General features: G+C 43.8%; 1 protein-coding gene across 16 annotated transcripts in view; it reads left to right on the forward strand.

The window, feature by feature from the left end:
- Positions 1-18,352: 18,352 nt before the first annotated feature.
- Positions 18,353-22,898, forward strand: part of bahcc1a (BAH domain and coiled-coil containing 1a) — a 56,953-nt gene continuing 52,407 nt past the window's right edge. For 10 of the 16 annotated variants that reach the window (XM_078083722.1, XM_078083727.1, XM_078083726.1 and 7 more), the window contains exons 1-2: positions 18,362-18,657; positions 21,702-22,026. In XM_078083722.1, the coding sequence (XP_077939848.1) occupies positions 21,855-22,026 (172 nt within the window). In that variant the 5' untranslated portion in view covers positions 18,362-18,657; positions 21,702-21,854. Of the gene's footprint in view, positions 18,658-21,425; positions 21,613-21,701; positions 22,027-22,898 lie in introns of those variants that run through there. The other 6 variants (XM_078083729.1, XM_078083733.1, XM_078083740.1 and 3 more) reach the window with 3 other exon arrangements.

The raw sequence follows: 22,898 nt of genomic DNA on the forward strand, positions 1-22,898 counted from the left end.
TACGTTAACTCTTTTTTTTTTCTTCTTTTTTTTTTAATAATCTGCATTTGGCCCTTTAACAAGAAAATCAAAAGTCTCTCAAGGTTACACTAGTAGAATGTGTCTATTCATGCTGTTCCTCTTTCAGAAAATTCCTTTCAGCTTTGCATGTTACGTGCTGTATGTGTAAACAGGAATTGCCTCCATCTCACGTCCTCCTTTTTTACTCCAAATGTCCAGTAATGAATGCCTCCCCCATGCATGGAGACCGTCATTAAAGAGATGTGACCTGTGTCGTAGCGACGAGCAGTGGAAGGCTCTTTAATTAGCAAACTACGCGTCCTTGTCTTGTCTCAGACACAGTAACAGATTACATACATTAATGCACCACATGTAACCACGGTTACCTTGCCAGCTTCCTTGGGTCCTCATTACTCGCCGCCTTTTGATTCCCCCGGTCTACCTCTACTAAGTAAGAGATGACAAATGAGCCACGGATAATTCAGGATTACCGGATCTTGACGATGGAGGTCTCTTCTTTTTCTCAGGTGCATGCCTTCTCATTATCTTGAAACACGCACTACAGAAACGTACAGAGGGGGACAATTAATGAGTCGTAAGTGAACCTTTCATCTTGGCTAAGCCTCTTCCTCGGAGGCCTTTGTACCTTAAAGCAAACGTCACGTTGGCGTCAACTAAATGCTGTGTAACTAAGATGGCGCGGCTGTAATTCGAAGCCTCTTGGATGAATATTTTCATGCCGATGATCCAAAATTCAGTTGGAGAAAAAAAAAATGGAATATTGAAAAAAAAAAAAATGATTTAACCTTAAATGTCTATTCAATGTAGATGCCAAAGTACCCGGTTAGGCTTTTGTAAACAACTTCTGTGTACTTCCACCATGTGCTACTCCGCTATAGAGCTCACATACTGTGTACTTTACTTTTTACCCCAAAAAAGCCAATGAAGAAATGTTACAGGTTAAGTAGACTCTGCTTTGGCTCGACAAGATAACATCTAAATGACTCGCTTGATTTAACGTTCCCACAGTCCTGTTGTAACATTTGACCAGTCATCCATTTAACGTTATTACATCCAGAACCCATTCGACATTAGCGGACTGTGTCCAGCAAAGCCAGCATCCAGCAGCCAAAGGAGGTGACGGCTTCCTGCAGACATGTTGGACTCTGCAGAGCCGTGAAGCCCCCCCCCCCCCCCCCCCTCCCTCTGTGCTGCTGGCCAGCACGGTGTTTGTCCAAACTTTAAACGGGTCGTGGGCCCAAATACTCCCATTCCTCGCATTAAACCCTCCATGTGTGAAGTAGATACCAATAAACACACGGACTCATAAGGATCGATGTGTTGACTCCATTTAAATACATCTGATTCTGGATAAAAGGTTGATCTGTAATTCTACTGGAAAATAGACTCAAAATCATCGATACAGCACAGTATTCTTAGGTATAAGTACTCGCATTGTCCAGATGTTCATGAAAGGAGCTGTAGGGGGCAGCACACTCTGAGTGGTAACTGTACACAAACCATATTCCTCGCGGTCTACACCTCATAAAAGCTGGGGGATTCTACAAAAGGGTCAAAACGTGTGGGGTACGTGGAAGATTATCTTTAATCTGTTTTCTCACACACACACACACACACACACACACACACTTACTGTCCTCTGCAGGCAGCACACAGATATGAAGGTGGGCGGTGATGAATGGCTCATATCAGTTGAGTGGAGAGGCAGGAGAGAGTTAAATGAACTGTCCTTGTTCTGGGGTCTATGTATGCGCATACATTGTTATATTTTTACCGTGGAAAGCGGAAAAAGAAATCTGGGTTAGTCTCTGCTTCCTTTTCTTTGTCCTCTCTGCTAAGATTCCCATCGCTCCTCAAAGGCAAAAAGGCACATTGAACGTCAGCTACACGCAACATAGACAGACAAACCACTGTGTGTTTTAGCTTTAGCAGTGTCTGGATCACCTCCAGCCTCACTTGAGCACTTTTATGATTATTTTGGAAAAGAAATTGACAAATTGGTCCCCGGACAGCCCTTTGACTAAGTGGTAAATCTAAAACCATGAATGGTAGCGAGGCCGAAACAACCCGAGGAAAGGAGAAGGAAAAAAGGAAGCTAAAGCTGACCCTTCTTCTTCTGCTTCTCTTTCCCCGACTTTGGTTGAAATGCACTTGGGCAGCTGTTGCCTAGCGTGGGACGGGGGCACGGGTGGTGGGGGGGGGGGACTGGATTGGCATCAAGTGTATCGCTTTCCCCTCACCAGCCAACGCAAACATCTGCTTGGCCTCCCCGCCACTATTTCGCACCAAATCATACAACAAAGCTCGTCTGCTCTGATGTCCCCATTACCGTCCGGAGAATTAATGAACCACCGAGCGCATTAGCGGTGCCCCATTGACCCGGCCTGGCTGGAGCGGGGGGGGGGGTAGGGAAAGCTGAGGCAGGCGAACGCGGAGAGAGAGGGAAGGGTTAGCGAGTCAGGATGATGAAGTACTTCACGGGTCAGGAGCTAAAATGGATAGATATTCGGTTGATGATGGGGGGGGGGGCTTTTTTTCCCCCTTCATTTTCATCCTGCATTGGGCCTTTAACATTTCACTTAAGGCCACTCGGATTAAACAAGTGTTTCATGCTGCTTTTTCAGAAATTCTTAATTCGTTATGGAGGTTCTGTTTTTTTGCTCGCGCTTGGAGAGGCCTGCTGGGTCTTCTCACTGACTGGGGCACAAACTTGCATCCGGCCCGACGGCGAGAGAGAGAGAGAGTGAAAGCACAACAAAGCCCGGCCGCTCTGCACAGAGCTGCTCGCAGGTTGCGACGCCTTGAACGGCCCGAGCCGAAAAGGCTGGATAGCTGACGGGCTCGGCGGGCTCGGGTCAGGGTCTCCGGTTCCACTTTATGGCCTCCCTATTCAATTTCACACAATGTGCACCGGAGACAATGTACAGTAGACTGTTTTCATCGCACAGCAAAGTTACAGTCAAGGCCTCGATCAATCATAATAAATGTTCGCCCACAGAAAGAAAGGCTGCGAGAAGTTTCTCGCCCCGCATTCGGGCCACGACCGTTCCTCCTTTTATGGTGGTTTGCTGGAATAATTCACCCCCTTCTCCCCACCCCTCGCCCCCGTCTTGTATTTGTAAATCGCGTCGAGTATGCGGTGCCCCTTTTCTTCCTCCTCAGCCGTCAACACTAACAGGCTTTCAAACCCGGAGAGTGCCGGAGAGAGGGAACGCAATAGTTTAGACAGAGTCGTGCTAAGTGGGACTGTTTAGGCTTGGCCCGGGTCGAGCCTGCACTCAGCGCGCCGCCGCGCGGGCCGCGGTTTTCCTAAATGGCCTCTATTAACTGAATGGGGGAATGGGGCTGCACTCAGGAGCAGCGTCGTTACAGTCTCGCTCGGGCCGGTTGAGCGACTCCGCATGGCCGGACCCGCCCACGTGCGTGCTTCTTGGCCAGCGGGGCTGATGTGGCGCCGCTCACGGCCAACCGAGGTGCAATTTGTCGCATTTGGACCGTAACTGCCAGGAAGAGATATATACCCTCCCTTAAATGGCCGCCCATAAGCTGCCCCCCCCCCCCGCTCCCTCTGTTGAACCCACCGGCGGGGGCCGGACCCATCAGTAGCTGAGCTCATCTGCAAATTAATAAAACATGGAGCCTCTCCAAATCTCTGCTCGCGATGAAGCTCGGAGCTACTTAGACACACTCAAGGACGGAGCGATTGGGATTATTATTTTTTTTGAAGGAAATGGAAGAACAATAAAATGTTCTCATTTTGTTTTTTTCAGCAGCGATGAGGTCTTACGACTCCCGTGGTCCTACGTGTATTCCCAACGAGCTTATCTTTCTCCTTCCTGCCTTTCGTAATGGAAACGCTTATTAAAGCCATCAAATGCCGTTCGCCTAAAACGCGCTCTTGCAATCCAGCGTTTAGCGCGGTGGCGTCGGACGGCCACAGGCTCTAATGTGCAGGTGATCACTGAGCGGGATGTATCGTTTCTTCACACTGCTGATTATCATGAAGCCACATGTTCCATGGTTGGGACTTAGACACACTGACACCATCAACAAGCTCCACATCAGCACAAGTACGGTGGGTTGGGGGGGGCTTTAGACTTTGTGTTTGTTTTAACTGTCTGTACTGACGCCCAGCGGGATGTGGGAGTTGGTGAAGGAGGTGGTCATCATAATAAGGTTAGATCTTAATAACAACAAATCCTGGAGGACACTAAAAAACAGCCAGAAGTTATTAAAGTCATCCATCACGTCTGTTGTTTTGGCTGGTAGTCACTCAGTCACCCTCTGCGCTCCTCCTCTACCCATTGATGATCACTCCTCTGTTAAACATAAAACCGAGCCCGTGGTGACCAAACTCTCCCACAAAGCTTCACCTCAGGTCGCACAGGTGCCTTTTGTTTTCACACAAAGAAAAAAACCCGAGCAGGTGTTTTTAAAGAGTGCAGCCTTTAACTGTTCTTGCAGAAGGAAGGGCGATCTCAGAGTGGGCATCACACTGGAAGATGGATGGATGGTACCTTGGCTTGAGAGCACCTTGGAGCTTTTGGTCCCCTCACAGCCATTTGCATTGATGAGAAAAAGAAAAGTGCCGCCCCGGACAGAAAGAAAGGACTGCTGCAACAGCTGGAAAGCCACGACGACTTGATGAGCCGTCAAGGTCAACTGTGAACGACCCCAACACATGGAGAGGAAAGGCTGACGTCACAGATCTATGGTGCACGGAGCCATGGATATACGGACATAATAGAAAAACAAACTGATTCTCAAAGGAAAACAGTGAGTAATCCTTGGACGGAGTATTGTTTGGGCATGCACATGATTATAGAAACACCTCAACGATGGTACTTGTCTAAGCTGGACCAGTTACAAAGCGTTGTAAAAACATGAGAGTTCATCAAGCCAGAAGGCAGACAAGTTCTCATGAACGATATCCACGTAGAGGAGCCCCCCCCCCACGGCACTGTGAGGGTTGGAGCGTTGATAGTGCAGACAAAAAGAGAGCAATTATCTTGAAAGACACATGAAGTTCAGGGTAGTCGCTCACTCGGCAAAAACAGTTGTGTAATCTCTTCTGTGGCTCCGGAGGGACCTTTCTGTTGTTGGAAAAAACAGCCCCGATATCATCGCGGGCCCGACGAAATACGCTGTTGAGTTGCATTCTGGGAAATGTGTTTTTTTTTTTTTTTTACATTTCAACGATAATGGGGACAAGAAATATTTTTTCTCCTAAGTCCCTCAATTTTGTCAAGTTGAACACCTGCAATGACACTATCGAGTAACAGTCTAACATTTGGAAAATACACTCGAGAAGATCGATACAAACGTCATACTTGGCCGTTAAATATATGAGGCTACGGTCAGCGGCCGGTTAGCTTAGCTTAGCATAAAGACTGGAAACGGGGGAAAACGTCCAGCCTGGCTCTGTCCAACAATGATGAAAGTATAAATGGTTGTCAAACCAACACTTTATATCAGTTTTATTACCAACGTATCTTTGAAATCAACATTTGTGCATTAATGTTTCAGCACTCTGAATCGTTTATTGCACCAGATTGCCCACTTCTCTCACCGCGTTCTATCTTCATTGTCATTGCAAAATTACATTTTTATGGTCAACTAAAGTCTGGAAACAATTGCCAAGAAGAAACCTAGCACACTTTGCTTAGTGTGACATTCCTAAGAGTACAGTGTTACGTATCGGGCTGTCTGCATTCTATTCAATGATTTACTCTTTCCAAACTTCCGTGGAAACATAATATTGCACATCACTTTGAATGTCTTGTGTAGTGCAGCGGAGCGTAATGTTGACTTTCATTACCAGACTGGCAGTTTTTAAAAGAGTAAACCTTGTTGAAATTTGCAGTGTTCATTAACATAAAGAAATAAAAAAAGTCACTCACTGTCACCATCACTACCCATAAAAAAGTGGAGCCCAAAGGACATTAAGTGGAGGATTTATGGCTGCCATTTATGTGAGTGGAGGGCTGATAAACCTTATGAAGTCTCCCTTGGCGCTGTACGGTTTTTGCTTTCTCTGTCCCGCTCTGTTGATTTTTTCCCTGTTGCTTCGGAGTACCTACAATTTCCCTCTCTTTATTTTCATTGGCATTTAAAGAGGTCGCTGCTCTGTTGAATGTACTCGTTCAATAGTGAGCTTTTCAACACACACGTACACACACACATACACACACACACACATGCATGCACACACACAAAGAAAGCAGCCGTGAGCACGCAGGGAGGAGACCCTGACTCTCCAGCTCAATGCCACAGGATGATGGAAGCCAGCGAGTTGCAAGCGCACACCGGGTCTGAAAGCATTTCTCCCTGTCTGTGCTCGTCAATGTCAGGGGAGGGGGGCATTAATTGATTGGCTTGGTTTCTATTCCCTTTTGTGAGGTGGCTTTAGTCCTGGCTTCACGAAGGTTGGTGAAATCCTTTCATGCCATTCTCTCTGGCTGTCGGAGCTACCGCTGTCTCCACCTTTATCGGTGGGAATCGCCCTTGCACATTTTAATCTGCCACATCCTGGGGATTCATATCACTTTATGTCTCGTCGGGTTTTTTATTTATTCTATGATCGTACAACGAAATCACTCCCTTTCCTTCCCTGCTGATTTTTTATTTCTTAGATATTTTCCAGAAAATGAATGAAAATATGAGCCTGTAACACGGTGTGTGTGTGTGTGTGTGTGTGTGTGTGTGTGTGTGTGTGCGTGTAGTGGGGGTGTTTGTTTGTCACTATGCAATAGAGTCAGTCTTCAGGATATAATTGACCGCACATGAGATCAAAGCGTGTTTGTGCAGCAGCGTTTTATGACTGGCTTTTTTTTAATGCCGAAGTGTGACAAGATGCTCAGAGCCTTTGTACAAACTCCAAACTATGTTCCAGTAATTAAACGTTTAGCTGTTTTTCTTCCCATAAAACAGGCAGCTTAGACCCAGAGGCTGTCAAGATTTCTGGTTGAGGAGGGCGGGGGGGGGGGGGGGGGGGGGGGGTGAGAAGAAGGTTGTAAGAAAACAGTCAATCGACACCACGCACTAACAACTCATGCAGATGGTACCATATCCACATCTGGCGACAGCTGGAGTGGTGAGCACATCTGTCCTAAGTGGTTTTAAACTACTTTTATGCTGACCGTCTCCTCATTTTCTTCCCGTTTCCTTTGTACTGTAGTGCCATAGCCAAGTCTAACAGCAGCGTTGTTCTCTTACGTTCCCCCTTCTCAGAATGGTGAGACGACGGGGGAACGAATGTCTGCCTAAATCTCATTGTTTACACTCTCGTACACACCGTTTCCCCTCCTCCGTTGCGATCTCGCTTCAGAGCCTTTGCTGACTTTCCGTCCTTCTTTTACTTCTTCATCCTCTCTCTACTTTTCCGTATTCCTCCTTCTTATGTCACATATTATCAAGGCAGCTGGTGAAGCGCCTTGAACGGCCTTGTTCTGCTATGAGATCAGCACATGTGGGATACACACGCTGAGTCATAATTTCGGTAGCTGCGAGGGTCTGTTGTTGTTTGGTAGACCCCTTTTTGATTCCACGTTGGTTTCTGAAAACACCTCTGCATCTCTGTAAAACAGAGGAAAAAGATGCACAAAAATGTAAATGTAAAATGGTCAACTTGTTTGTTTGTTTCTCTCCGGGTTTTTTTTTCTTCTGGGGATCCATGAGAGGATGATTTCCTTACTCCTCTGTCACCTTCTACTTCCCCACATCTTACTTTTTACTGGCCCCATTTTGCAATCAATCTGCTGTTCATCTTGTCTAATGAGCTCATTATAGTGTCTTAAGCAATGGTGATTGATAATAATGGCTTAGAAATGTCTCATTGATTCACTTCTATATCAGGCCTCTAAAGCAAAGGCTCTGTATTGAGCTCACAGGTGGACTGAACTCTGTCTTGTCTCACAATTCGCACAATTGTTATCAACTCAACTCTCCTTCCTCTGCTCCAATAAAAAAAATGAACTAAAATATTTTTTTTAATTAATTGGCTGGTAATAAAACGTAACTAACTTAACTAAAGTGTAAAAATGCTTCAGGATCTATCTAATGACCCCTTTGCAGAATGTCTCCTTGTTCCAGTTGGTACGTTTGCTGGAAGTCTTTCATTTTTAGAGCTTTTCTTCTTAACAACCCTGACTGATGGAGCCATTAGACCGTATAACTGTAACCGCTACTGTTTGTGAAGCAGGGCAAGTTCTGGAGGCCACTGGCCGCATGTCTGATGTTTGTCTGTCAAGATTTGTTTACGTTTGTGCATGTGAGAAGGAGAGGGTTGGAAATAGAAAGGGAGAGAAAAGGGTAGGGGGAGGGGTGTTAATCATGATGTGGGAGGGTGAGTGTGACAGAATACGCACACCCACGTGAATGGCGCACAGTCAGCATGCACGCTGAAATCACTTCAATCACAACCAATTTAATGGCACAATCCGGGGGCCAGTGAAGTTTTTATTCCAAATCCTGTCCATAACCTAATAGCCTTTGAAAGTCTGCCACTTCCCCCTGGCTGACAGGTTGTGCATTTGGATCTAATTGAATCCATTTACATCCTGCACAAATGGAAAGCACATGGAGGCTTACCACCTGGTTCTGATCAGCTACTGAGTTGCTGCCGATGCCAGCAGGGGATGCACTACGGAGAAAGTGAGAGCGAAAGGAGGAAGACTGAGCACCTTTGGATATTACTCTTGGCTTTAATTTAATTCAGTTTGACTTCTGTTACCTTCTCACATTTCCGTTTAATTCTATCTGTTTGGCAGACTGTGATCTTTTTTTTTTCAGTTGTGTATATATATTCGACCACAAGGGGGAGTCCAGTAATACTCAGTCATGTAAAGCCTCTGCTAATGTGGACCTGACTGCGTTGATCTACTGTACAACAGGAACATTGAAGGTAGGAATTGTAGACTTCAAGGTACAGAGTGGCATCTCACACAAGGTGACAAAAAGCTCACGTGAGATTTGGCAAAATACTGAAACAACTATCCCATAAAATACGTAAGTATTAGTATTAAGTAAATGAATTCTTTAATTAATGTTTCACATGCAGCAACAAAGGTGTGGACATATTAGTTGGAAGGCTGATCAGCCGCATTTGCTGGTGAATAGGATTTGACAATGAACACTTGAGTTTTCAAAGCAATTTGAGGCAAATGACAACTAACCCGGATCACAGGTGTGTTGAAACAAAAAGGCCCTTAATACATCTGGTATTATATTCAAACTATTGCGTTGAGTGACAAACAGTGACAAACTGCAATAGTGGACAGTGACAAACGGTGTTCCAAATAATCAAGCATGCAATCAATTCTTATTCTAAAATAACAGTTAGATGAGACGATTAGTTGTCCATTGACCATTCTTATGTCAAGTGAAATAAATATTAGGCAGCAGCCGTTGAGTTTAGGACAAAGACTCAGACTTAACTGCACACCTTTTGCAGGGCTTTTCTCAGCATGGTATGTTGTCTTTCTATCACATGTGCGGGGTCATAGATTCTTGCAAGTGGGTGTCCACATCATGACTGAAAGGTGCCTGTATGCTGGCGGGTAATGGCATGAAGAAAGTTGTGTTTTTGAAGATTTATTTAAACATGCACTGGGATACAGGCTTTGTGGCCTAAATTCATGTGTGTCTGCAAACATAGTTAACGAGGACAACGAGTAACATCATGACCTTCATTAGGTCCCCCCCTCATGGTCCATCCCAGCACAACCTCACCAAGCATCTGGTTTGACCATCTCCAACCCAAACCCCTGCCCCCCCTCCCGCCTGCACCTCATCAATCCTACGTGTCATCATTGCCACACTGCTGGCTATCGCCAAAGTAAGCCATGATTCAAAGACGTGAGAATGATGAATGGACTTTTCCGGACAGGAAGCGCTATGGCTGAAAAGACGGCCTACCGTCACTCTGATCCATTTTTCACTTTCTTTCCTCTGCCACGTCTCTCTGTTGTCTATCTTTCATGCGTCAATAGGTGACAAGCGATCACGTTCGGATTTTTTCTGAAGAAATGTCATTAATGTCACTGCACGGCTTTGAATGACCAATAACTTTTTTCTGTAATAAGTCCTTTTTGCTGATTTTACGCAAGATTGAGGAAATGAAGACACTGGATAAAACATTCAAATGCAGTTATTTTGCATGATAATTGATACATTTCATCCATCTCGTCCCAGTTTTTTCAATTTTTATCTCTGTAAATTTACATAATTCAATCGGCCACTACTTTAGTCCTCACATCCACAACCATCCGAGTTACAGGGGCCTTGGACCGTTTGTACTGTCCATTGTTGTGTCTGTCTACCCATAACATGCCCATTCACTTCTGGACAATACAGTCCATTTACTATTGTGTGAGTCGCTGTGGCTTTTTGGTCGTAGATATGAACAGAAGTCCCACTGTGTCCCGCAAGAAGCATAATTAATCTCAATTGCCACAACCGTCGGTTACAACTTATGCTCCGAGGCTTCAGTCTCTGCACGACGTAGAGTTTCTCATAATGGCCCATGACTGAGATATTCATCCTAAACTTTGGTCAGACCTGGTTATTACCTTTATAGATTGTAGTCATTTCCTCTGTCATATGCCTCGTGGTTTTAATGTCACAGGGTGTGTGTTAAGGCCGTAGGCGCATGTTGTCGAGCAGAGCCAGCACTAAAAGTCCTTTCATGGACATCGCTTGTATTTCGCCTTCATGAACTCTAGCTTCCAAAATCAGCCCAAGGAAATAGTGGCAGGTAGATATTTAAGAGATTCATGGCTCCCTTTGTTTAGGAGAATGAAGCCACTCTTTCTCTGTAGCCCTCTAAAGCGTAGTACAGCAGTAAAAATAATTAAGTGCTGATGCAATACCTTCATCACCTTCAAGACTGATTTAAGACAGGGAAGCAGCTTTGTTTCCATCAAAGAAAGGAAGAATCCACTGAACCTAAATACACATTTTCTTGAGAACATTTGTTTTTTAAGCCTTTCAAAACTAATTCTCCACGGAGTTGCACAGTTTGTCTGACATCAATTATTTCAAATGAGACAAACTGCTCTCGTTAAACCTGCCACACACAGCAGGATAGATCTGAATATTCAATACGATACCTAAAACTGCAGGTTAAATGCTCCCTCAATGTAGAGGTTTTTGGTTCTCTTATTTAATTTGAGTTATCTCCGTTATTTCAGTATTCCTCCATGTTCTAAGATTCTCTTACATGTGCTATGATTAGTGGACCAGGATTATTTCCATCCCTGAGAAGAAAAACAATTAAGCTCTATGTGTTAGCTATCAAGGAGGCAAGGCATCCATGCACAGGCAAGCCAATAGATGAAACACACACACACACACACACACACAAGTCTCATTTAATCCTTTATGAAGCGCCTTGAATTTGTAATAATTTTAATTAGGAAAGGTGCAATAGGAGTGTACTCCTTTGCAACGCCGGCACCCCAGGGTGCCCGGAGCCAATTAAAAATATGTGCTGATCAAACAGCCTGCCCTCGCCGTGCACCACTATCCCCGGAGCCCCTGCTCGCTGCAGAGGGACGGCCAAGCTCGGGGCCTCCCGCTCCCAGTGAACAGGCTGCACTCGGCGGCGCTCTCCTCTCCCCGGGACGTGGTTCATGGGCTCCGCTTCTCCCATTAGCCGCACGCTACGGCGGGCAGCCAGCGGCCGAGCGGCCCCCCTAAGAGGAACCCATCGGTTTCAAAATGGAAAGTCTCTGAGAAGATGTCACACACCTGTTTCATCCCCACAGAGATCCTTTAGTTTTTGTATTTTTTTCGCGCAGGAGACCTGGCTTAGCCCAAATCCCCCCCCACCCACACTCTGTGTGAGTTCCCCATATTAAATTAGAGCTATTTGACAATTTGGAGTGACAGTTGGGCCCATCATTAATTACACTATTCTTTTTGTTTCGAGCAATCCATGTCATTTTATTAGACCCAGGGGTTCCCAAAATAGATACATTTAAATGAATCCGAGAGCAACTTATATTTTCCAAATGTTAATATTCTTGAGGAATCCTTCATCTCTGTCACATCCCTTGGCTTCCTCCCCCTTTGAAGTCCCTCCTCTCTCTATCATTAGGCATCTCTGTCCCTGGTGATTAATGATACTAATGAGCATGTGCAGCCATTCACTCTGCCTCACATTATTCTATCCTCTGGCCGAGGCCATGTTTCATGTCCTCCCGAGGACGGGAGAACATGGATTCCTGGTCATATTCAGCCCAAACAATGGTATCAACCTATATCGGTTGCAATATCTGTGTCAGAGGGGCAAGGGGCGGTGCTGGCATAACGTTTATGGAGGACTCCGCTTAACCTTATTCTGCAACTGCAAAATAAATAATTTTGGAGAAAAGAAATCACAATAAAAAAAGAGGATCTAGTGGGAAAAAAAACGATTGTTCTGCAGAGAATAACACTTTTTTCAATCGGGAAATACATTCTTGGTTCACTCGATATTTGTTACCAAATCAATTTCAAAACCTTTCTAGTGCTTAAACCAAATGTGATTGACGTGGTTAGATTGTGAATCACTTTTTTGTGTTTGATGCACTTTTTGTTTCTTGCTTTGTATGGGTCTGTTTGGCATAATGTTAAAATACTAGACAAATGGTGTCTTGTAAATGCTGGAACAAATCAGAGCCTAATGGCATTTATTTCAACCTGGAGAGTTACACTGAGGGTTTCTAGAGCCCGTGTTGCTCATTGGACCGACTGTGTACGCTCCGTTACTTCTTTTTTCAACTTCAGCATTTTTGGCAATTATGTGGAATTGCTCAAAGTTTATTTTTGGCACCTGTTGACAGTTTGTCAGGTGGACGGCATATTTAAAGATCAATAAAAAGTCGCTCATATCTTTTGGCAGTCGCATCAGCCAGGACACTGAAGTACAGCGTATCAATTTATGACAGGAAGGAGTTTAACTATACGGGGGCTCGAATGGATGGTAGGAATACTTGTTTAAGCCTTGAAGACAACATTTTTAATTGGACGCTGCATATAAAAAGCATATACGTGTCAAATAAACTGATCATTGCTAGGTGAGCTGAGCTGGATTTATGACAGCAGAGAGAAAAGGAAGGGGAAATGCTTTGAAGAGAATAGTAGTGCATGGCCGACCGCTGTGCACTTTAGTTATTACTTTACAATCAATGCATCTTATCACATGACAGTGTAGCTGTGCTGGGTTTTACTCTGATTGTTCAAAAGTTGTTGTCAGTAACCCTTTCAACGTGCCCTGACTTCATGCTTGTTATTGTTGTTCCTGTTATTACTGTACATAAGCATCAACAAAGGCTTTCAACCAAGCCCCACATTCTTAGTTAGGGTGGCAGCTCAGCCGGGCCTGAATCAGCGACTCCGTTATTGATCATTCATCGGTAACCGATGGCCCTTGCTCTCAGCACCTTCTTGACCGAGGTCGCAGAGAGGTGAATTATGGGGGGCGGGGTGCTGCCACAGTAATTCTCCGGGTTCGTATTCTGGCCTCAAGCGTGCGGTTGTCAAGTTTCTGTCCTCTGAGGTTTGTCGCTGTTTTTCTCGACACAACGGTTTGGTGGCAAAGTTACGAGGCATAAAACAAGTTTTTCCGCTCCTCTCTATGTTATCCCATATCCCTATAATATGAATAATTATCCAGCGTGATTACCGTCATATCAAATAGTATGACACCGTAGCAAAATTTACAGTTACAGGAATGTAAGCTGTGATTCACACACTTTTCAGTCTCCATACCTCCATATTGTGAAATGTCACCGTAGTCTGGTTTCCTACGTTTATCTGCTTGCAGAGGATTTTGGCAGTCTGTTAACAGTCAACTTGAAACAGGCTTTGCTGCATGCCAGGATCTCTCACATGTCAATGCATAAGCAGGACAAACACACAGCCGTGCAGCATTCCACACTCAAACAGAATTCCTGTGGTGTCATTTATCAGTCAAGAAGCAAGATAATTCAGAGTATCTTAATTAATCAGCTAGAACTAAATCGGCATTTAGGGGGACGCGTGTAGTGTAAAAGGTATCTGTTGATGAAAAGAGGCAGAAGAGAGACCGGACTTCTGTGGGTTGGACCCCGTACCGATCTATATGTTCACTGCCCAATTCAGTCATGTGACGCTTATGTAATGCTCCACCAACCTGCAGCTGGGGGAGAAACCAATCCGACCACAAACCCTCTTTTATTCTTTCAAACAAGAGCTTTGTAGTAACAACGGCCATCTTTGTCACATGACCATGGGTGCATCATGCAAACCCCCCGACCAGTGTCGCCCAGCTCCCCTCACTAGAGATGTTGGCTAACGACATGGCTGATGAGTTTAATAACGGTTGCCCATTTTTGCCCTTGTTGTTAAGCCTAAAACAGATGTGTTAGACATTGCAACAATCGGTCTTGGAACATAATGACTTTAGGTAATGATCATTAGAGATATTTGAACAGAGATGTAACTTAACCTCTTTATTAGTTCATTATATGTTCATGTTATACATGATATTATCATTGGTATTTTAATGCAACATCACAAACATGCTCATTTATACATCATTGTACAAGGCAAATAGGCCCACACAAATTTAGATGGACAAATATTCGGATCTGTGACCGTGAGGAATTTTGGAAAAGTTGTCATTTCCATTGCGTGGCTGTCGGGATGGAGGCGAACCAGTCCTGGACTTAGGAGGACTGGTTCGGTTTAGGCAATTAGGAGGTTAAAATTAGGAGGTTAAAATGAGATGTCATGTTGCCTGGTTAGAGAACTTAAAGGTAAACAAGAGCAAAGATGCCAAAGGATTTTAGGGGGTAGGTAATTGCAAATGATTAGACCTCCCATTTATAAAGACCAAAACATGCTTAGGAAGCGAAGCATTATCACTGCAGCAGTCTTTTGAATTCTATTTATCCATATTTTTTTCTTTGGGACAGAATATACATATATATTGACATAAATAATATAGAAATATCTGTATACAAATATTATACACGGTATATATATATCTCTCTCTATATATATATATATATATAGTTCTTTGCATTGTCCACTGTCTTCTGTAAGCACATCTTTGGGCTCTCGTTGAAACTGCTTCCACCTTCACATTTCGATGAGCATTATCTAAAAGAAATCCTAATTACTATTATTGGTATGGTGAATGAAGATTGGAGTTCTCTCCTTGAAGTGGATGGAGACCCATATTGCAGCGCCAGCCTGCAGTAGCCTTCTGGTTATGCCATATGCCACAACAATTCAAGCAGTTCTTACGTAGCCCCATCACACACACACACACACACACACACACCCATCTCAAGCTCAATTATGCCCATTCAGCCATGATATACATACACATATTTCATATTTATTTCTTCATATTTTCCAGAATATTATCAAATAGCAAGCTGTTATAAAATGTTAGTTGAATAAAAATAAACCATAGTGCATATGTGATTGATTTGAGCTTTATTAATAAATCGACTGATAGCCAATGAGATCATGGTTGCACGCATGCCTGCTCTCACACACACACACACACACACACACACACACACACACACACACAAACATATGGGTCAGAGGCGCTGTCAACCCAGGCCAAATTATTTTTTATGAAATGACTTGACGGAACCAAACGCATAAAATCTAGTCATGCATTAACTCATTTTGGATGATTCAATTCATTTCTGCATAGCAGGTTCTTGAAAGGAGATTTTGTTAGCATCTATGAAGTCAAATAATGATTCAAATCTACTTAAATGTAAGACGGCCATACAAATCAATATCAAGATACATTTTTTAAATAAGAGAAGGAAAATATCACTATTAATGCAAGATGTTGCAGGTGATCCAGTATGGGTAAAGATCACTTCATGTGTGGAATGAAGAATATACAATGTTTTTTTCTATTCGTAAGGGGCCCTTCCTCCGGCTGCAGGCGTGGGTGGGAGGCACACACTGTCAATCATCAACGCTTCATTGATCAAGGACAATCCCACGTTGTAAAATTGGTCTTTTTCTCAAGAAATCACTCACTCCGTAATAATTATCACTCTGCTTGAGTGTGTGTGGGTGGGTGAGGGGGGGAAACAGAGACTGAAACGTAATACCAGAGTCAGGTATTACCATGCACGCTCGTGTAACCTTTGACTCGTTTCACATTGCGTGCACTCACTCGAGAGGAGCGGACGATGGGATAAAATTCCAACACCTTTTGCTTAAATACGAGCTCTATTTGTATGAGAAGCAGAACCTTTGTGCCATCTCACACATCAGGGCAGTGCAAAGTGAGACAATCGTCAGCTGTGGCATTATGGCCACCATGAGTGGACGCAAAAAGATCCATTTATTCAGCTCCACGTAATGTGTGCAGGTGGAGATAATTCCACAGATATTTATTGATCCTCGGTGCAAATTATTCAAATAGAGACAGTTTGGTCCAAAAAATGCATAAGTAGAATTCTAAAAATAGAAAATACACTGGATTTCTGTCAGGTCATCTGAAGAGTTAAACAATTAAAAAACAAGATAAAAAAGAAATGAGGGCAATTATGGACATAACACTGTAAGCTATATTGCAGCCTTCAGCGATTAGACAGAGCAGCTATTTAATCACCCCGAAATTAAAGGAGTCTCCCAGAGACGCAGACAATTTGTCGGCAAAGTCAAATATTTTGGTTGTAACATATTTGTGATCGTCTCTACATCGTCGTCTCGCCGTGGATCCGCGAAAACTGGTTCCCCCGTAATCTGAATTCACCGAATTAAAAAACAGACCACAAGCAAGACAAACGGCTCGCGATGCGTCCGCCCGATTAACTCAACGTCAAATTGTATCACTTTTTTTTTTTGTTTGGTAACCGCACAAACCCCACGACGACAAACCTCACACGGCCACACTTAAAATGGAGAAAGACTCCACGCAGATCTGCTCCATTAAAGCGGACTCCGGCAGGGCGATCCACAATCGGGCTATTTCCCTCTCTCCCCCTCTCTCTCTCTCTCTCTCTCTCTCTCTCACCTCACGCGCAGCATTTCACCTGAATCGTTTCGAGGCTCGTTTCACTTGTGTTCATAACTTTTCATAATGATCAGGCATTATCCGAAAAAACTAACCTCGATTATTCTAAATAGCCAACATGTAATTTCCCTCTCTGCGCAGTAGCCCGTTCCCTTTGATTCACGTTTGACTCATATGGCTTCGGGGCCAATGGGGGTCCGCCTTTGGGGCGCCTTGAAACCGCCTCTCCGTATCCCCTTTCATCATCCTGCTCGGGAAGCCTTGAAACCGCAGGGCGAGTTATTGCCTCTCTTTTCTTTTCTTTTTTTTTGTCAGACAGTCCGATGCGAACTGGCCAACAGCCAATCAGAGTCTTGTTTACACTCCGTGACTGACAAAGCTTTGGCGCCCCGCCAACCAATCGGAAGCTTACATACAAAGAGGCATTCACTTGTAAACATTTGGGATAATGTAATAACCGAAGTCCGTAGTAATAACATGGAAGAAATATTGGAATCACTGTCTTGTCTGCGTGATTCAGTGCAGAGTTTGGCTTTGAAACAAAAAGCTTCCAGTTGCTCTAAAGGATGAACACATTACAAAGGGAATGTTTGATGTTCAGAAACACCCTGGATTATTCATCATTATTATTGTATTATTTGTTTAATCTAATGGCGGTATCTTCAGTGACAAATGACTATTTGAATTTTAAATTGAAAAGGATTTATTTAGCAAAAATGTCCAAACTTGTTTTTTCAATATCTCTACAATTGGTCTATTTTGTGTTGTATCATTATTTAACAACCCTTTGCCTATTTGGGGCTGTTTATGATGTGCTTGAATTTCAAAGTAATATTGGCACATTAAAGAGATGTAAACATCCTTTTAGTTAAATTGGGGTCTTCCTGAAAATTGAACTGTACCTCTAAAGAGCAGGCCCATATGGTTTTACATTAGTTACACTATTATGAACATTGTCGTAGACCGCCTCAATGTAAATATGTTCAATTCAAATACATCTGGAGCATTGTCCAAGTGAATTGTTACTCTGACAAATTCATATTTATGTACCCTTGTTCACACTATCACCAGCTGCAGACCTTTCATTACTCCATCCCCCTGATCCCTGTTCGTTGTGTCGCCGCACTCATGCTGCACTGAGCTCTTTTGTACCGTGATTTAAAACCATCCCGTGCTTTAAATCTGGCGCTTCTCTCTCTGTTTAGCGCCGCCAGTCGCCGCGCCATTGGCCCGCGCCGTCGGCCAATCAGAACCTCTCGTGTCCGCGGGCGGGCGGCACGATCTGAACGACGCGCAGGAAACCGACCAATGGGAGGCGTGTTTACCCTGCCCCGAGACGCGAGGTACGCAGTTGCACCGGGAGATAAACCGCCGCTCGGAGATCCGAGCCACGATCCAGCTAGGCCGGAAGCCCGAGTCCCATCGCTCCCATAGACCGAACCAGCAGGCTACGCACTGCTCAGCCTCAGAGGGGAATATTGTAGGATTTCACTCTAGCCACATGGTTCACTTCAGGTTTTGATTTTAAATGGGCGTCGCACTTGTCCTTGCTCCTTCCCACCCTGTGTTTTGTGATCATATTATTTATTGTTATGCAAGGATTTAACATACCCGTAAGTAGTCATTTTATATATATATATATTATTTTTAATGAATAAAATATTTTAAGGCCCATGTCTCCGTTGTGAGAGGGAAGACGCTGTGTTCTAGTCCAAAATGCTCGATGTGACATTGTGCTCATTATTCACAGTGCAGTGCTATAATATACAAAATAACATAACAGGATGCGAGGTGTTTCCTACGTGGAATTAATCGATGATTTAATGCAGTGATAAACAATAAATAGATTAACCTTAAATTGAGTATATTTGATCTTTGCTACTGTTCGGTTTCTAATGTTATTATTGTTAATGCTGGTTTGAGATTAATTCTATTTTGGGGCTGAGGAAATTTATTTAATTAGACTAAATATTGAATTATAGATTGACGATCTGTTGGGATGTTATTTTGTTTTTAATTATCCTAGAAACGTACAGGCTATTTTTGCGATTGGCCAATATGGAAGATTATTAAATATATTGTTTTTTTTAGAAGTACACCGTAGACCCGTTTGTTACCAATTATGTGGCATGCTTATAGGAGGTTTTATTCAGGATGCAGTGACCTCTATACGAATATTGTTTGGCTCGAGAGGACCGGCGGTGTGTTTCCACCCAGGCTGGCCGGCCGAGGCGCACTCGATGCCCGCCTGCTCTGGCAGCGGAACCGCCGCCCATCTCTCACAGGGAGCCGACCTCCATACGGCGCAATTTGATTTATTATCTGCGTTTATACTTTTCATTGAATTCCGTAAATGCAATAGACAGCTGCGTAATGAATCGCACGAGGGGCGTCGATCATTTGAACGGTTTTTAAATCTCTTTTTCCTTCTTTTTTTGGCCGTATTTTGTTGTGGCGAGAGGGAATCCGCAAATCGGACCCGCGATGAAAGAAAAGCACCGCGTGCTTAAATTCACATGAATGCACATTTCTGAACATTTTTTTAATTTAAAAAAAAATGTTTGCAATCTACCACTGTCTTCACGCTGTCCGCGCTGTAGATTGTCTATTTTACACCGAGGATGAAAGCAGACGAGCATAGCGAGCTGAATTGCAGCAGCATGGCGAGGGGGAAGGTAATGGCTGACTGCAAAGCGCTCTCTCAGCGAGGAGACAAAGGCAGTCCTGCTGACTGGCGGCCATTCACCTTGGATCTCTGCACACAGTCTTCAAACCCATGATGTCGTGCAGCAGAAAAGGCTTCTTCAACGTTTAACCAAGAACCCCACATACATGCACACACGCACACACATTGGCCCCGGAAGCCTCATTTGGGGGACATTTTAGTCCCAGGGACCTTCGCAGGCAAGGGTTGCATTGTTGTGGATGTGGCACTGAATCGACAGCAGCAGTAACTCGCTGCGTGGAGAGATAATAGTGCTGAGGGTGAAATAGTGTGTATATGATATGCTAGTCTTACACATTGCAGAATTTATTTGGGGGGGGGGGGGGGGGGGGGTAATAGACAATCTATTTAATATGTGGTGCTTTCGCTGGGTACTCCCTGAAAGGCCCTCCATAAACCCTGAATTGGCATCAAATTGAGATTATTTAATAAATTGTCTAATTTGTTGCGAAACTTCAGTCCTGTAAAATGTACTTATTTATGTGAATAATTTGGACCTATAAAAGTAAGCTGCTTTGTGTTTGCCTGCTTTGTACTTAATTATTCCCAACCATCACTTGGGCACACAAAATGAGCTGTGTGACTGTTTTAAGGACCAAAAACGCCTCTTTTAACGGTAACATTTAATTTTCATTTATTCGAATGTTATTTTCTCCTACAAATCTCTAAAACATAATGTTGTTTCTGTGGCATGGCAGAGGATGTAGCCCGTAATGTATTTACAACTCCATTTGATTACCTGACCTGAAACAGGTCAAGGCAGATGCAGACAGGGAGAGTGCACTTATTCACATGCCAACACACACACACACACACACACACACACACACACACACACGCGGGTACGCGCAAACGTGCGCACACACGTGCACACACACCCACAGAGAGAGCCAATGTCTTTCAGGAGCTGATGCATCTCTGTTATGTATCTAATACTAATCTCATTTTTAACATGTTTCTTTCTCTATGATTTTTTTTTAAACTGTATAAACTGACGGTACAGATTCTTTCTTCCTATTGGTCGATGCATGACGTCTTTTTTGCAATTGAGAACATTGATTTATGATAAACTGGGATGTTTTGGCGGTTTGCAGATGGTGCAAATTACATTGTAATTGCTGGATTTATGACACGTTTTTTCCCAAATTTGGTATCAATGTATTGTAAAATGGGAAAACTGTGAGATTCCTGAGAACTGCATGTTGTGGAGGCGCAAACGCCTCAATCAATCCGAGACAAAAGGACGAGAAGGCAGCCAGCGTCGTTCACTTTGAGATTACGGCTTCTGTTATTTTAAACGAGGCAAACAGGAACACACATATCCTCCTCTGACATTGCTGTGAGGCGTTTGGGTGTCGATCGTGATTTTGTGATTCTATATATATATTATATATGTAAATGCATGCTATATTTCATGTTAATACGCTTTTCGTGCTTTTGTGACACCTGGCGTGGTATAATGACTTGTTTGATTAGAAAATGTTGGATATTGTAGGACATGACCATTTTGGGAAAGAATATATATACATACAGATACACACAGCTGTTGTGTCCGTGTCTGCGGGACACGAAGAGCTCTTCTCCATATGATGCATACTGGGCCTGTAGGCTGTCCCAGCAGGCTGATCGATAGGGCTGAATGCGGGCCAGGCTCACTGGGCTTCTGGACGCCTCTCGCGTCGTTTCTGTCTGCGGTGACACACCAGCGGTGTTAGCTGGAATGGGTGATTTCAGCTGGATGCAACACACGCCTTCGTATGACAGAAAAGCGTTACAGCAACAACAAAAAATCCCCGGGAGCGGTGCTAGTGATTTGTTTCGTCTTACATTTCGCATTTGCACTGTCAGTGGTTTTATTATGATTTTTTTTGCATCGTGGCGTCCCGTTTCTTCTTAAATAATGAATATTGCTTTGGATTTCTCCTTCGACAGAAAAGATGATCGGGGGCTCCGTTTTTGGCTGGCGAAGCCTGCGATCGACTGAATGCAACACATAAATCTGAAGGAAAGGATTATTATATGGGTTGCATTTGATTATCCTGACCTGCCCCCATCCGGATTTCGGATTATTCAACATTCTTCGGAATGGAAGGACGGGATTTCGCTGCCCCGGCGCACCTCCTATCAGAGCGGGGGACCCTGGTGCACCGAGCCGCCTCTCGGATCGCTCCCTCGGGCCACGGCTCTGTGCAGCACGGCGGTCACTTCACGCCGGGGAAATACTACCCGTCCCACATACCGATGTCTCCCCACTCAGGTTAGTCAAACATGCATGTTTTTTTGTTGTTGTCCCATTACAATGTAGCTACTAAAACATTGGTTTTCGTCGATATCTATCCACCTTTTAAAGCTGGCTGTTGTTCGAAATGCTGCACTATAATTCATGTGCATTTATTCACGTGAGTGATGTGGGCTGTGTGTAGTGTTGCAAAAGCAGATGTTTTTTTGAACAAAACAGATGCATAGATATGGGCTTTCTGTTCAAAATAAATGCCTCATCAGGTGTGCCTGTTGAGAGTTCCCCCTATTCCAATATCAGCAAATAAATCAGCTGCAATTTGATTAATGCTATCAGGAATCTGGATTAAGCTGAATCAACATTTACAGCCCAATTCATCAAAGGGAACACCTACATTAAAACAAATGGCTATTTGATAAGTTAGGTAAATTCCACGGTATTTAGAAATGGCATTTAAGATGCGTTTTAGTTTGCACATGGGAAGTTGGACAGAGCACACTGCCACTGGTTCTCTCTGGCTCTGGGCCTAAATGTGGAATGAGATTTCGTCACTTCACATTATATTGATAAATGTCGCACCTCTGGATTCCTCAACCAAAAACAAAATAAACAGGGCGATTCCTAGAGGCATAATAGCAAAGCAGAACAGGTCTGCATGTGTTTTCACTGTATGTTGGGCATGTGAGGAAGAGGCTCCTTCTGTATTGGGCTTCAAAGTGTCAAAGTGCAAATGTGTTCACAGTGCATGCATCAGGTTTAACCAGTAACTTGGATGTCTCATGTTCTTATGTGCAGCTTTTATAAACAAAAATAGGAAAAAACAGTGTGATGTCTTTTGAAAGTATGGGTGTAGAAATATGCAACAACCCTCCAAAAACATAAAACCGTGA

Source organism: Gasterosteus aculeatus, chromosome 11, assembly GCF_964276395.1.
Source record: "Gasterosteus aculeatus chromosome 11, fGasAcu3.hap1.1, whole genome shotgun sequence".
NCBI lineage: Eukaryota > Metazoa > Chordata > Actinopteri > Perciformes > Gasterosteidae > Gasterosteus > Gasterosteus aculeatus.